This window comes from Pleurodeles waltl, chromosome 6, assembly GCF_031143425.1.
Source record: "Pleurodeles waltl isolate 20211129_DDA chromosome 6, aPleWal1.hap1.20221129, whole genome shotgun sequence".
Classification (NCBI taxonomy): domain Eukaryota; kingdom Metazoa; phylum Chordata; class Amphibia; order Caudata; family Salamandridae; genus Pleurodeles; species Pleurodeles waltl.
The window spans coordinates 1,015,589,055-1,015,601,637 of NC_090445.1; the positions used below are offsets into that span (position 1 = coordinate 1,015,589,055).

The 12,583-nt window shown below is 39.4% G+C and overlaps 1 protein-coding gene across 3 annotated transcripts in view; it reads right to left on the reverse strand.

Moving 5' to 3' along the window:
- The window catches only part of WRAP73 (WD repeat containing, antisense to TP73), a 341,996-nt gene that overhangs the window by 73,172 nt on the left and 256,241 nt on the right, over window positions 1-12,583 (reverse strand). For all 3 annotated transcript variants that reach the window (XM_069239949.1, XM_069239947.1, XM_069239946.1), the window contains 3 exons: window positions 7,119-7,253; window positions 6,946-7,023; window positions 1,912-2,017 (listed from right to left, as the gene is read on the reverse strand). In XM_069239949.1, the coding sequence (XP_069096050.1) occupies window positions 1,912-2,017; window positions 6,946-7,023; window positions 7,119-7,253 (319 nt within the window). The remainder of the gene's footprint in view (window positions 1-1,911; window positions 2,018-6,945; window positions 7,024-7,118; window positions 7,254-12,583) is intronic.

Genomic DNA, 12,583 nt, shown 5'->3' on the forward strand with positions numbered 1-12,583 from the left:
ACTACTTATTTGACAGAATATCTTGGCAGAACATCGTTTCCTACCATGAACACAGGTGTGGCTATGACACAGTGCCATTTTACATTTAGGTTAAAATAAGAGCATCGCACCTCACATGGGAGGATAACAACATCACACCTGACTTCTGAAGCGGACATTGCCCAGCGAGACCCCTGGGATCTCATTTTCAGATTCTACATGTTAAAGTTTCTCATAGTGGACTAATTTTTTCCAACCTTTAGAACAAGCTGCAATAAGCTTCTGGAGTATTTTATATAGAAATGTGTTACTTGCTAACTTTACAAGACTTTAATATCGCAGGCATAACAACATAACCTCCATAGTGTTCATGTTTTCAAACATTCCATGAAGGCTGACACTCTCCCTACCCTTAAGAGTTCTTTCGGATTTTTTTGCCACATTTGTCAGTATGTCACTGTGCGAGATGGAGGAAGACACTACTCAGAAGCTGTGAGATTCTCAGACTGCCTTTTTCTGTCACCGGGTGGTCATTTATCAAATAGAGAAGGCATTTTAAGAGACAAACTTTAAATAGGGAGAAACAAATCTCATTGGACAGACAGTCGTTAAAGACATCAAGTGAAAATGAAATCTTGTCTCACAGAAAAAAACAAATATATAAATCCTCACATGTGCTCTCAGATCCTACTCACAGGAGCTGGAAAAATAATCAGAGTGGGCGAAGCAAACATCCAGTAAAAAGCATCTTGGATAGGGGGACTTTCTGGAGTTCTTAAAGGGACAGGACTTTTATCACTTTGTTTTATATTAGAAGTTTATCAAGTTACATTTTTTCTTAACCTTTTCACATTTTAAACAACCTTTGCACAGAAGATGTTGAAATGTAATTTTAAAATCTTGTCAGGATTAACTTGTTTGTTTTTTCAGACAAACAATGACTTTTGATATGCTGCTTCCTAGTTCTGGTTTTTATCCAAAGTAGAAGTAGGTTCTTTACACTCTGTGTTACACTATATGAACAACATTTACGGTACAGTGTTCTGGGTCCATACGCAGACAGTATAAGAACATTCATGTGTGTATGACTATTAATGTAGATTCTACGATGTGGAATCTATTTTCCTTGCTCTATCTACACTCACAAGATCAATATAATTTTCACTACAAGGCTCCACTGGCCAGGCTGCAAGAGGAAGAAACCACCAGTAGGCATCATATAGGACAGTACTGTGCAGCTTGTGAAGTCTTTGATTTCTCTAAACACTAAATTTCAAGGTTATCTGCCATGGCATTTGGTAATTCTGAACTTGTATAGAACATAAGGCAACGTGAGGATTCAATCCACAGCAAAGCTTTCAATTACAGTGAAGACATATCCCAGAAATGTGCAAGTATTTTGCAGTGTACGGTACCAACAATTTACTCTTTAAACCTTGCATTTAACACAAATTCCGGGAACTTTCTGATTTATGCAACCTTTCCAGAGCTATGAGTATATATTATATATGTATCACCTTCCTATCCTGATGTAAAGCTTAATGCACTGAAATGTAAAGAGATTAAATACTTCGCAGGTTGTAGATCTAAGCAATTAAGGAGGGCATCCTTACTTCAAGTATGAAAACAACTATTTTTAAAAGCAATACAATATTTATTATTGGGTAACATACACTTTACAAGGGTGACACCCTTCCGTTATGACCTTATCTGCAAACTTTATTTTGGATCTTGGATGTCGAAACACAATACATCCAAGTGGGAATTCGCAGACAAACTGATTCTGTCTATTCCTTGATTCCGGGATCACATCCTTTGATCTACGATCTACAACTGAAGGGAGGTTGTTTTGTGAGAACATTTTTCAGTACGATAATCTTTCAAAATCACAAATACATCCCCCAATACATTTTTAATTGAAGTATTCCATACATTTACTCTGTGTGCTGAACAAGCTGGTGGTGCATGGCATTGTAGGAGGGAACGAGCGGTCATCTATCCCAGAACTTGGACATGCCTCCACTTCTTTATACACAACCTACAAGATGAAAACATCGCTTTAATAACAGTAATAAACTGGCCAATGTTTAAGAACAGAGGAGCAATTCTGGTAAAATTAGGATGTATTAAAATATGCGACAGGTCTGAAAAGGTTCTAAACATCCCTGTAAAGTGTCAGGAATAGGTAAGGGTGCAGTGATTACAAAATGGAAAGGTGCTGTTCTAAGAAGCGTTCCCCTCCAACTTCGCTCTAATGTTGTCTCATGTCAAAAGAGTGTAATTTCGCTCAGTCAAATTTATCGTTTGTATTCTCATAACTGCAACTTTTGAGTTCAACTGTCACTGCAGAGATAAAGTGGTTCGAACCTGACGCACACTTCCATTCACCTTAAGAGGGTAAAATAAATACTATCGAAGTCAGTAATGGTAACCAAATTATAGTGCATAGAAAGAAAAGAAATGCAATATGCAGAGCTACATAAAGAGTTTTTTTTCACATTACCTTTCCAAACAAGTACCAGTATGAAAAGGAAACAAGACTGGGTGAGTTACAACGAAACAAGGCCTACGCTTAAGTAGATCCAGTCCACTGTGTCCCGAAGGAACATTTTTTAGGAAGTGAGAAAAAGTATTACATTATATCCCCCATTCTGTTTTCTGGTACTTTATGAGGCGGTGAATGAAAGTGTAATAAATACCTGTGTTTACAATGGGTCAACAATATAACAGATCACAATGCATTGACTTGCCAAGGATTCAATGAGCCCACTTTGAGGACTTAAATATATATTTGTAGAGCACTGTTAATAATTTACTTAAGACAGGCAACTCTGCTCTCCACCAATTCATACATTTCATGGGCAATGGATTACAAAAACATTGCTCATACTGCTATGGCTAAACTTTGGAAAACCAACTTCTTCCAGTGGTGGCATGGGTCAGGCGAGATTGACCTCACTCACCACTTCTCTTTTGTGTGCTTCATAGAGCTCCTTCAATGACACATCAGAAGGCAAGGAAATCAATGGAATGGTGTTTGTCAGGCAGCAGTGGGTAAAGAAGTGACATGATCAGCCTAAATAAGTGTGATCTGAAGAAGACGTGAAAGTCTTTGGAAATGCACCTTGGAAAAGATCAATCTTGCTCAGAGCATTGGACCTTCTCACAAACCAATATTTTCCTCCATAAGTAAAGACTTCAAGAAGACCTCAGCAATCTGGTTCACATGAGATGCAGCAGTGCAGAACATGTGGATGAACAACAAGTGTAGGTAGCTAATCATCAAGAAGTTACTCATCTTGTGGAATAAATGCTGTCATGTCCTCCAGTACTACACACAGATGGTCTTTAACTTCACATGGAGCTAAAAAAGGTTATTACATTTGAAGACCATGACAAGGAAGGCAGAAAGGTGTTCAATATTGCTAAGATCCCAAGTGGTTAGTTCATATGCAAGTATGTGAGGTACATTCTGAGAAGCAAAGCAAAAAACTTCGCTAACTTCCACTTGGTCATTTTTTTCCCACCAACCTACATGAGGAGAAACGAGAATCAGAACACATCTGCTACAAGTGGACGAGACCACGGTACTAAAGAGAAGCAGAGAGGTGTGTGATGGAGCTCTAAATGGAAGAGAAATGGACCCCAAAGATTATCCAAGGGCAAATCTGACCTAAGGCTATCAGTAGACCATTCAAAGTATTTTCCTCAGCAACAGTATACCATGAGTTGAAGACTCCTGCCTCAAGATTTCAAAGCAACAAGTCGAAGCATGCTGCCTTGATGGCAATCCAGGGAACCCACAAGAGTGACCGCCTACCTATCTTTCCGGGGGCACTACTGCTACAGAAGCTGCCCAAGAGGATATCCCTAAGAGCCTTATTCTGGTTTAGGGCCAGGTCATGAGTGTCCGTCCGCCTATGTGAGAATTCTGACCACTTTTTGTAGGTCTATTTGTATAGGGAGTACTCAAGCACCTCTAGGTGAAAGGAATCTGTCATAGGGCTTTAGGATCCACATCACTTAGAAATGGTAGATTCCCGGAAGAGGAACTCTAGTTAACCTTGTTGGATTTTGCAAGTCATCCATTTTGTTTTCCAGCTGTACCACGCAAGTCCTGGCAAAGTCTCTAAATTTATTTCTGCTGCTGGCTTCTGGATTACTGAGCCTGGTTTTAGAAACCAAATGCATTTATTTTTAAACCCCACAGTGTGTGAACGTCTTTTTGTGACGCCTCATTTATTTATTTATATATATAAGTATAACCTAAAACTGATCTTGTTTACCTTCTTTGAACTTCAAACTTTTAGAGGTGTTTGATGGGAAATGCTGCTTTTATCAGTAAGGAGTTTATTGGAATGGAGTTAGGATGTTATGCCTTAATTTGTGGTAGCTTGAAGGTTCATGGGTAGGGCGATTTCATGTCAATGTCCTCCAGTTTTCAGTTGAGAGCTTATCATTATGTTAAGATTTGGACTACCGGACAATGTATTTCTGCAAGTAATCCATATTTTTTCATTTGCTTACACAGTGAAACAAGATTTTAAATAACTTGTTTTATTTTTAACGGTCAGAGTTCAGTGTTTCGTCACCATTTTAGACTGCCACTTATATGTTTGAGATCACTGCTGACTCATTTCATGATGTAAATTACAGCCTGTGTAATGCAGTCACTTAACCTTCCTTATAACATTCTGTGATCCTAGGGCTAAACAGAAATCTCTAAAAGGAAGGGGCAAATGGGAAGAACAGCTAAAAAAAAAGGCAAGAGACCTCTCTTTGATCAGTTACAAAGGTTTGGTTGTGCTTTCATACACAGATTCCAAGCTTGACTATTCTGCGCACCTAAGCAGATATTCCTAGGTTTTTCACAAAAATACTGGAACGATCTAGTTTATTAGAGAGGAATAATGTATTGCTTCAGATATACTATACTAGAACATTACATCATTTAGAAAAACTTGTGTGGATTGAATTGCTTGCTGCGAGTAGCAAGCTTCATGAGCTATGCCAAAGCACAGGTTCTATTGTTTGTTATTTGTATATGCTCTATGATGGAGACAGTCTTATCGAGCACAGAGATACCTGGCCTTTGTGTTGTACATGCTACAAAAAACTGCAAATAATTACATTTTTGACACCTCAGGATAATCCTTGGAACCTGGTTAATGTTGTGGGTAAGGATACCCACAAATACTGTTTCAGATCCGTCCAAGGATGTGAATAGATCACATAATTCCAGTAAAAACAAAGGTTTGATACTTGTACTGTGACCTCACTAATAACGTATTGACAACACCAACCTCAACATCAGTTAAAACTACAGGGAGTGCAGAATTATTAGGCAAGTTGTATTTTTGAGGATTAATTTTATTATTGAACAACAACCATGTTCTCAATGAACTCAAAAAACTCATTAATATCAAAGCTGAATATTTTTGGAAGTAGTTTTTAGTTTGTTTTTAGTTTTAGCTATGTTAGGGGGATATCTGTGTGTGCAGGTGACTATTACTGTTCATAATTATTAGGCAACTTAACAAAAAAAAATATATACCCATTTCAATTATTTATTATTACCAGTGAAACCAATATAACATCTCAACATTCACAAATATACATTTCTGACATTCAAAAACAAAACAAAAACAAATCAGTGACCAATATAGCCACCTTTCTTTGCAAGGACACTCAAAAGCCTGCCATCCATGGATTCTGTCAGTGTTTTGATCTGTTCACCATCAACATTGCGTGCAGCAGCAACCACAGCCTCCCAGACACTGTTCAGAGAGGTGTACTGTTTTCCCTCCTTGTAAATCTCACATTTGATGATGGACCACAGGTTCTCAATGGGGTTCAGATCAGGTGAACAAGGAGGCCATGTCATTAGATTTCCTTCTTTTATACCCTTTCTTGCCAGCCACGCTGTGGAGTACTTGGACGCGTGTGATGGAGCATTGTCCTGAATGAAAATCATGTTTTTCTTGAAGGATGCAGACTTCTTCCTGTACCACTGCTTGAAGAAGGTGTCTTCCAGGAACTGGCAGTAGGACTGGGAGTTGAGCTTGACTCCATCCTCAACCCGAAAAGGCCCCACAAGCTCATCTTTGATGATACCAGCCCAAACCAGTACTCCACCTCCACCTTGCTGGCGTCTGAGTCGGACTGGAGCTCTCTGCCCTTTACCAATCCAGCCACGGGCCCATCCATCTGGCCCATCAAGACTCACTCTCATTTCATCAGTCCATAAAACCTTAGAAAAATCAGTCTTGAGATATTTCTTGGCCCAGTCTTGACGTTTCAGCTTGTGTGTCTTGTTCAGTGGTGGTCGTCTTTCAGCCTTTCTTACCTTGGCCATGTCTCTGAGTATTGCACACCTTGTGCTTTTGGGCACTCCAGTGATGTTGCAGCTCTGAAATATGGCCAAACTGGTGGCAAGTGGCATCGTGGCAGCTGCACGCTTGACTTTTCTCAGTTCATGGGCAGTTATTTTGCGCCTTGGTTTTTCCACACGCTTCTTGCGACCCTGTTGACTATTTTGAATGAAACGCTTGATTGTTCGATGATCACGCTTCAGAAGCTTTGCAATTTTAAGAGTGCTGCATCCCTCTGCAAGATATCTCACTATTTTTGACTTTTCTGAGCCTGCCAAGTCCTTCTTTTGACCCATTTTGCCAAGGAAAGGAAGTTGCCTAATAATTATGCACACCTGATATAGGGTGTTGATGCCATTAGACCACACCCCTTCTCATTACAGAGATGCACATCACCTAATATGCTTAATTGGTAGTAGGCTTTCGAGCCTGTACAACTTGGAGTAAGACAACATGCATAAAGAGGATGATGTGGTCAAAATACTCATTTGCCTAATAATTCTGCACTCCCTGTAGGCAGCATAAGTACATACAAAAAAGCTAAAACGACTACTTATAGGAAACCATGAAAAGAGTAAAGTTTTTTTTTACTCACTATCTTTGGATTAACGATTGTTGATGGATGTTCGAGGTTTGTGATTGGCTTCCACGTCACATGATTCAGAATTCTCACCTGATATAAAGACACACATATTTAAGCAGGGAATCATCAAATATCTCAACATTTCTCAAGAGAGATTTCCACTGCTCCAAACAAACATTGCTTACCTTTTCATCGTAGCTGCCAATCGCTAAGAACTGACTGCTGGGGCTCCAGGTGACAGACTTGATACCAAGAGACCATTCATAGGCACAAAAGGTTGACAGCAGCCGACCATCCAGTGAGTAAAGCAAAATCTTATACTGTAAAACAAAGCTTTGAATTAAAAAGTAAGAAAGCTGAAAAATACAAAAGTACAAAATGTATTTATTATTTATGAGGATAAAACAAGGCATATAAGAATGAACGTTTTTAAAGGCTCTTGTCTCTCAAAAAAAAAAAAAAAAAAAAAGGACACTGACTTGTAAAAACGAATCAACGGCTAGCATGTAATGCTAAATGAGATGAAATTAAATTGGGTGGTAATATATTGCTTCAAAACTACAGTGTAAATTCTCTAGCATGAAGCACCAGCAAGTTACCAAGGAGAACATGTTTATTCCGTAAAAATAAAGAAGTGAGTTCAGGACTTTTGCTCCTGTAGCACAGCATACCAGACTTCTGCATGAATTTACGAATTTTGGAATTTAAAGGCCAGCTGCGCCATTCTATCACTCAATCCCAAACGCAAAGGCTACTTTACCTACCCCAGTAGGCCTGTTCTTACCTAGCAATTCCATAAAACGTCCAACGTTTCAAATGATTGAACAAATACTCTGTTCTCGCAGACTCGCTTCCTTATATTTTACCTTAGAACTCTTGAAGTCAGAAATAACTGGAGAAGGAGGAATACAGCTCTATCTCCTTAACATCAACGGAACAACTGAGATTTTATCTATGCATAAAAGAATACAGATGGATAACTGAGTAATATGGTTCAATATTGCCATCAAGATGTTCCGATGACATCATAAACCAGGAGGCCAAAGACCGAGTGGATTGTAAATGCAACCAAACTCATGAGACAACAGTATAGAAATATATTACAAATACAACCAGGGAACATGTATTTAAAGTTCTGCTTTAGGAGTAACTTCCTTGAAAAGGTATTTTTCTAACAGTGAAATCTAAATTGAAAATAAGTGGAATATAGGACTATACTGTTTGGGTGTCTGAACATTACTAAGGTATGCAGTAAAGAAAGCAGATTGTCCCGACTATTCTCTTGTGCTGTCTGTCGAAGGGAGACATTCTTGAAGCAGTTCTCTGTAAGGTGGCGATAACAATGGACAGCAATTGGAATGAGAATGTTTAGGTATTATTTATCTTACATTTATTTATCTTATCTTATCTTATCTTATAAAACAATGGGAAATCGACAGGACAACTGAATTTTGTGATTTTCTAACTGCGGAGTTTACAGCATAAGTAAGGTTGTACTACATTTCCCACGTAATTTTATGCATAATTTACACATTTCAACCAAAAATATTATTTATTGCTCAAATGCATGACAATAATACTACCACACAACGCACCACATAATGAATATAATTGTCCATCTTCGGCTAAATAGTTTAGATACCACTGGCACACAATGTAGTCTTCCACTGCTGCACAATCCCAGTGGCTCTGACAACGAGTAAAGCTCTCCAGATTTGATTGCGGATAAGGTGTAAAGCAACTCAGAGCGATATACACACTGAAAAAACACAGCCGCTTTGGTAGGCGGAAGCAAAATGTAAATGACAGCTTAACAGAGCACTAGAAGACGCCTGGTGAACCAAAGCCCCGTCTAATTTGTTTTTATTATATATTCGTTTTTTGGAACAATAGTCTGCTAAGACATCTAAAACGGTCTTAAAGGCTGTCCTACAACAGATAACTAAATTGGAAAAAACACTGTTAAAACCGAGTTACTGTTCTGGAGAAACATGGAAAACCTGTGAAATTCAGCCAGTTATAGTCACAATTGCACGCAATACACGGATAACTTGTGCACTTACCAGAATATTCTCTTGCTAGCTCTTTTCTTGTTTCTGTAAAGGTTTTTTGAACTGAAGGAACAGGTTATGGCTTGCGCTATATGTATGGGTAATCATAACTGGCTAATTTCAGTAGTTTTCCGGATCTGAGCCAGAACCATAATGTTTTTAACTGTATTTATTCCGGTGAATGTCATTGTTTTTAGGTCTGGCCTTTGTGACAGCGTTAGTGGTCTCACCAGACTATTATTCCAACAAATTAGTTTTTAATACAAATACATACAGAGGTTTCCAAATACATGTGGAAGACTTCATCCACTGATCACTTAAGCGGTCATTCACATTTTGCTTCCGCCCATCAAAACATACAACATGAAGCATGGAGCAACATGTTAGCCTACTTTACTGAGTGGCTCCCCTCAGATTTGAATGACTGCCCAAACCCTGTGTACCTTGTTCACATCCACATAGTTCCTTTCTCTTCAGTGAACAATCCTGGTTTAAAGTGGGCTTTTTAATTTTGTTTCCCATTAAATGCCAGCTGTTTATTTGACCTACTCTATCCATTTTCTATCTGCTTTTTAGGTGAAAGCCTACCAGACAGCACATCTGTCTGGTTTACTAAAGACGTCTTGGAGACATTCGGAAAGCTTTCCTTGGAATGCACTCTGCCCATTGGCTTTGTGGTTTCTGAATGACATTTGCTTGCTTTATTTGTTTTAGACTGTCCAGTGGGATTTTGTACCTCGCAGGAAGCATACCATGTTTACTCTACTCTTCTAGAGTGCTGGCTTTCTGTAAACAGGACTTTAAATCGTGACTTTTCACATTTGCCCTGTATTTAAAGACAGAGGTCAGATATCAGGCTCTGTCTTCCAAGGGAGCTTGGTGTATACTTTTCTTTTTGTGACTTCAAAATGAGAGGATTAATGTGACAATCCTGCTGTAAAATGATTAGCTTTTTTCTAATACAACATGTCTGTAAATGAACTGTGCAGATAATTCAAAATATATCAGAATTAGTAAACCACAAATGAAGCACTTTTTCTCTAATTCTGAAGTGTGGTGTAAACAAACTTTTTAATATGATCACAACAAACCAATACACTAGGCGATGCCATTTCCATACATTATCGTTTGCGATGTATACTTTTACAAGAAAAACTGTACGTCTGTGCAAATGTAATGGTTGTTTTAATTGAAAATGTTTTGTTTGTAATGGCACTGTTCTACCACACTTCACATACTCCACTCTACACCACTCCATGCCAATGCACCCTACACCGCACCACCCCACCTTAAGCCACTCCACGCCAATGCACCTTAAGCCAACCAAATCTACTGTACTCCACTCTACCCTGCACACCTCCACTTACTCTACTCTATCTACTCTATGCTGCTCTCTGCTCCACACATCTCTACTGTAATCTATGCTGCGCCACTGCATTCTACCCCACACTACAAGCTCTATTCTACACCAATGCACTCTACAACCCCTACTCAAAACCAAAGCACTCTAAGCGACTGCACTCTATGCCAAATCTTCTCTGCAGCACTGACTTCAACGCCACTATAATCTATTCTACAACACTACTTTATGGCATTGCATTCTACACCAATCTGTTCTACTCTGCACCACTCTAATCTATGCCAATACACTCTACAACACGCTACTCTGCATCACACCACTCTATTCCGCTCAACTGCGTAACACTTCACACCACTGCAATCTATGCCATTCTAGTCTATGCTATTGCACTTTACTCTGTGCCGCTGCACTCTACAATGCTATATTGTACGATGCTCCACTCTATGCAACTGCATTCTACTCTGCAACACCCAATGCTATGCCAATGCACTCTGTTACCCTATGCAACTCCACTCTATGCCACTCCATACTGCCCCTTTATCCTACTCTAACCCACTCAACCCCCACTGCACCACTCAATTCTATGCCACTGGACTGTACGCCACTCCACAACTCTCTACTCTACTCTACAACAGAGCGCTTTGCCACTGCACTCTACAAAACACACCATTCCACGTCAGTTTGCAACATTACATTCTACTCTGAACCACTGTACCCTATGCCACTTTGTGCCACAGTACTCTACTCTGCACCACTGCACTCTGCTCTGTACTACAGTACTGTATGCCACTACACTCTACACCATTTTGTGCAACTGTATTCTACTCTACACCACTTCACACCGTTTCATTTGACATCACTGTACTCTACGGCACGCTACTCTGCACTCTCAGCTACTAAACTTTATGCCACTTTACTCTGCATCACCGCACTCTACACCAATGCAGTCTACTCTACAGCACTGCACTCTATCCCACTCTATGTCACTGCCCTCTACTCTGCACCACTCCACCCTACGCCATTGCACTCCACTGTAGGCCACTCAAAGGCACTACATTCCATGCCACTCTACCTCACTTTATTCCACAGAATGCCTGTCTACTCCAAGCCACTGCACATCACTATACTCCATGTCACTGTGCTCCCCTCCCCTCCACTCCACTCCACTCCACTCCACTGTAAGCCACTTTATGCCACTCCACACCCTTTGTGCCACTCAAATCTATGCCACTCATCTCTATGACACTTTACTCTGTGTCACTCCATGCTAGGCCACTCCACTCTACCCACTCCACTGTTTGACACTCTAAGGCTTTCTACTGTATGACACACCACTCAGCACCACTCTACCCTACTACACTCTATGCCACAACACCTTTTGCCCTTTTACTGCACTCCATGCCCCTCCACTCTACCTCACAAACATTTAACCATGCTAAACAGCAGCCACTCTGGTGTACAAAGTGGCTAAACATTGGCAAAGCCAATAGCTCTTGGATCGACGCAACCTGTTGGATTTGCCGATGGTTGTTTAAGTTGCTGTTAGAAAGTGAGTGACGTTGTAGCGGCAATTTCAATGCTTGGTTAGGGTGTGATTTATTCTCATCTCCCTCACAAACAATAATACTAAAGTAACACATTGAACAGCATGAAGCATTTAAAAAACAAACAAAAAAAACATGACTAGTAAAGCAGCCACATTACTGAATGTTTTTAAATGACATTTTTTGTAAGCAAATAGTAGCCCTTTTAGGTGATGGCATCTTTTTTCCCTCTTTTTATTTTTGTGGCATATGTTTGCAATGCAATTTTTGTTTTGAAATTACTAATTGCACCAGTTCGTGAAGGCCAGAGTTTTTGGTAGTGCCAATTCTGGTTTTATGATGTATTCAATTTCTAAGCCCACTGCACATAATCTGTGTTACATATATATGTATATATATTTATTCACTTAAAAAAACAAAGGTTACCGGGAAGTTCTAGTTAGGCTCACATTTTAAATGTACAAAACCATAGAAATTCACCAGTTATACTTAGTTACCTCAAGTATTCTATAACTCGTGCACTAAGGTAACTATAACTCATGCTCTTGCCATGCACTGCAAATTACCCCACAAATTACGGCACTCATGCCATCTTTAATAGAATCATTGATAGTATTAATGTAATATTTGCATTAAAATTTTTGCTGACAATTTTTTATGGTTTTTTATGTTTCAAATATGAGCCTAACTAGAAC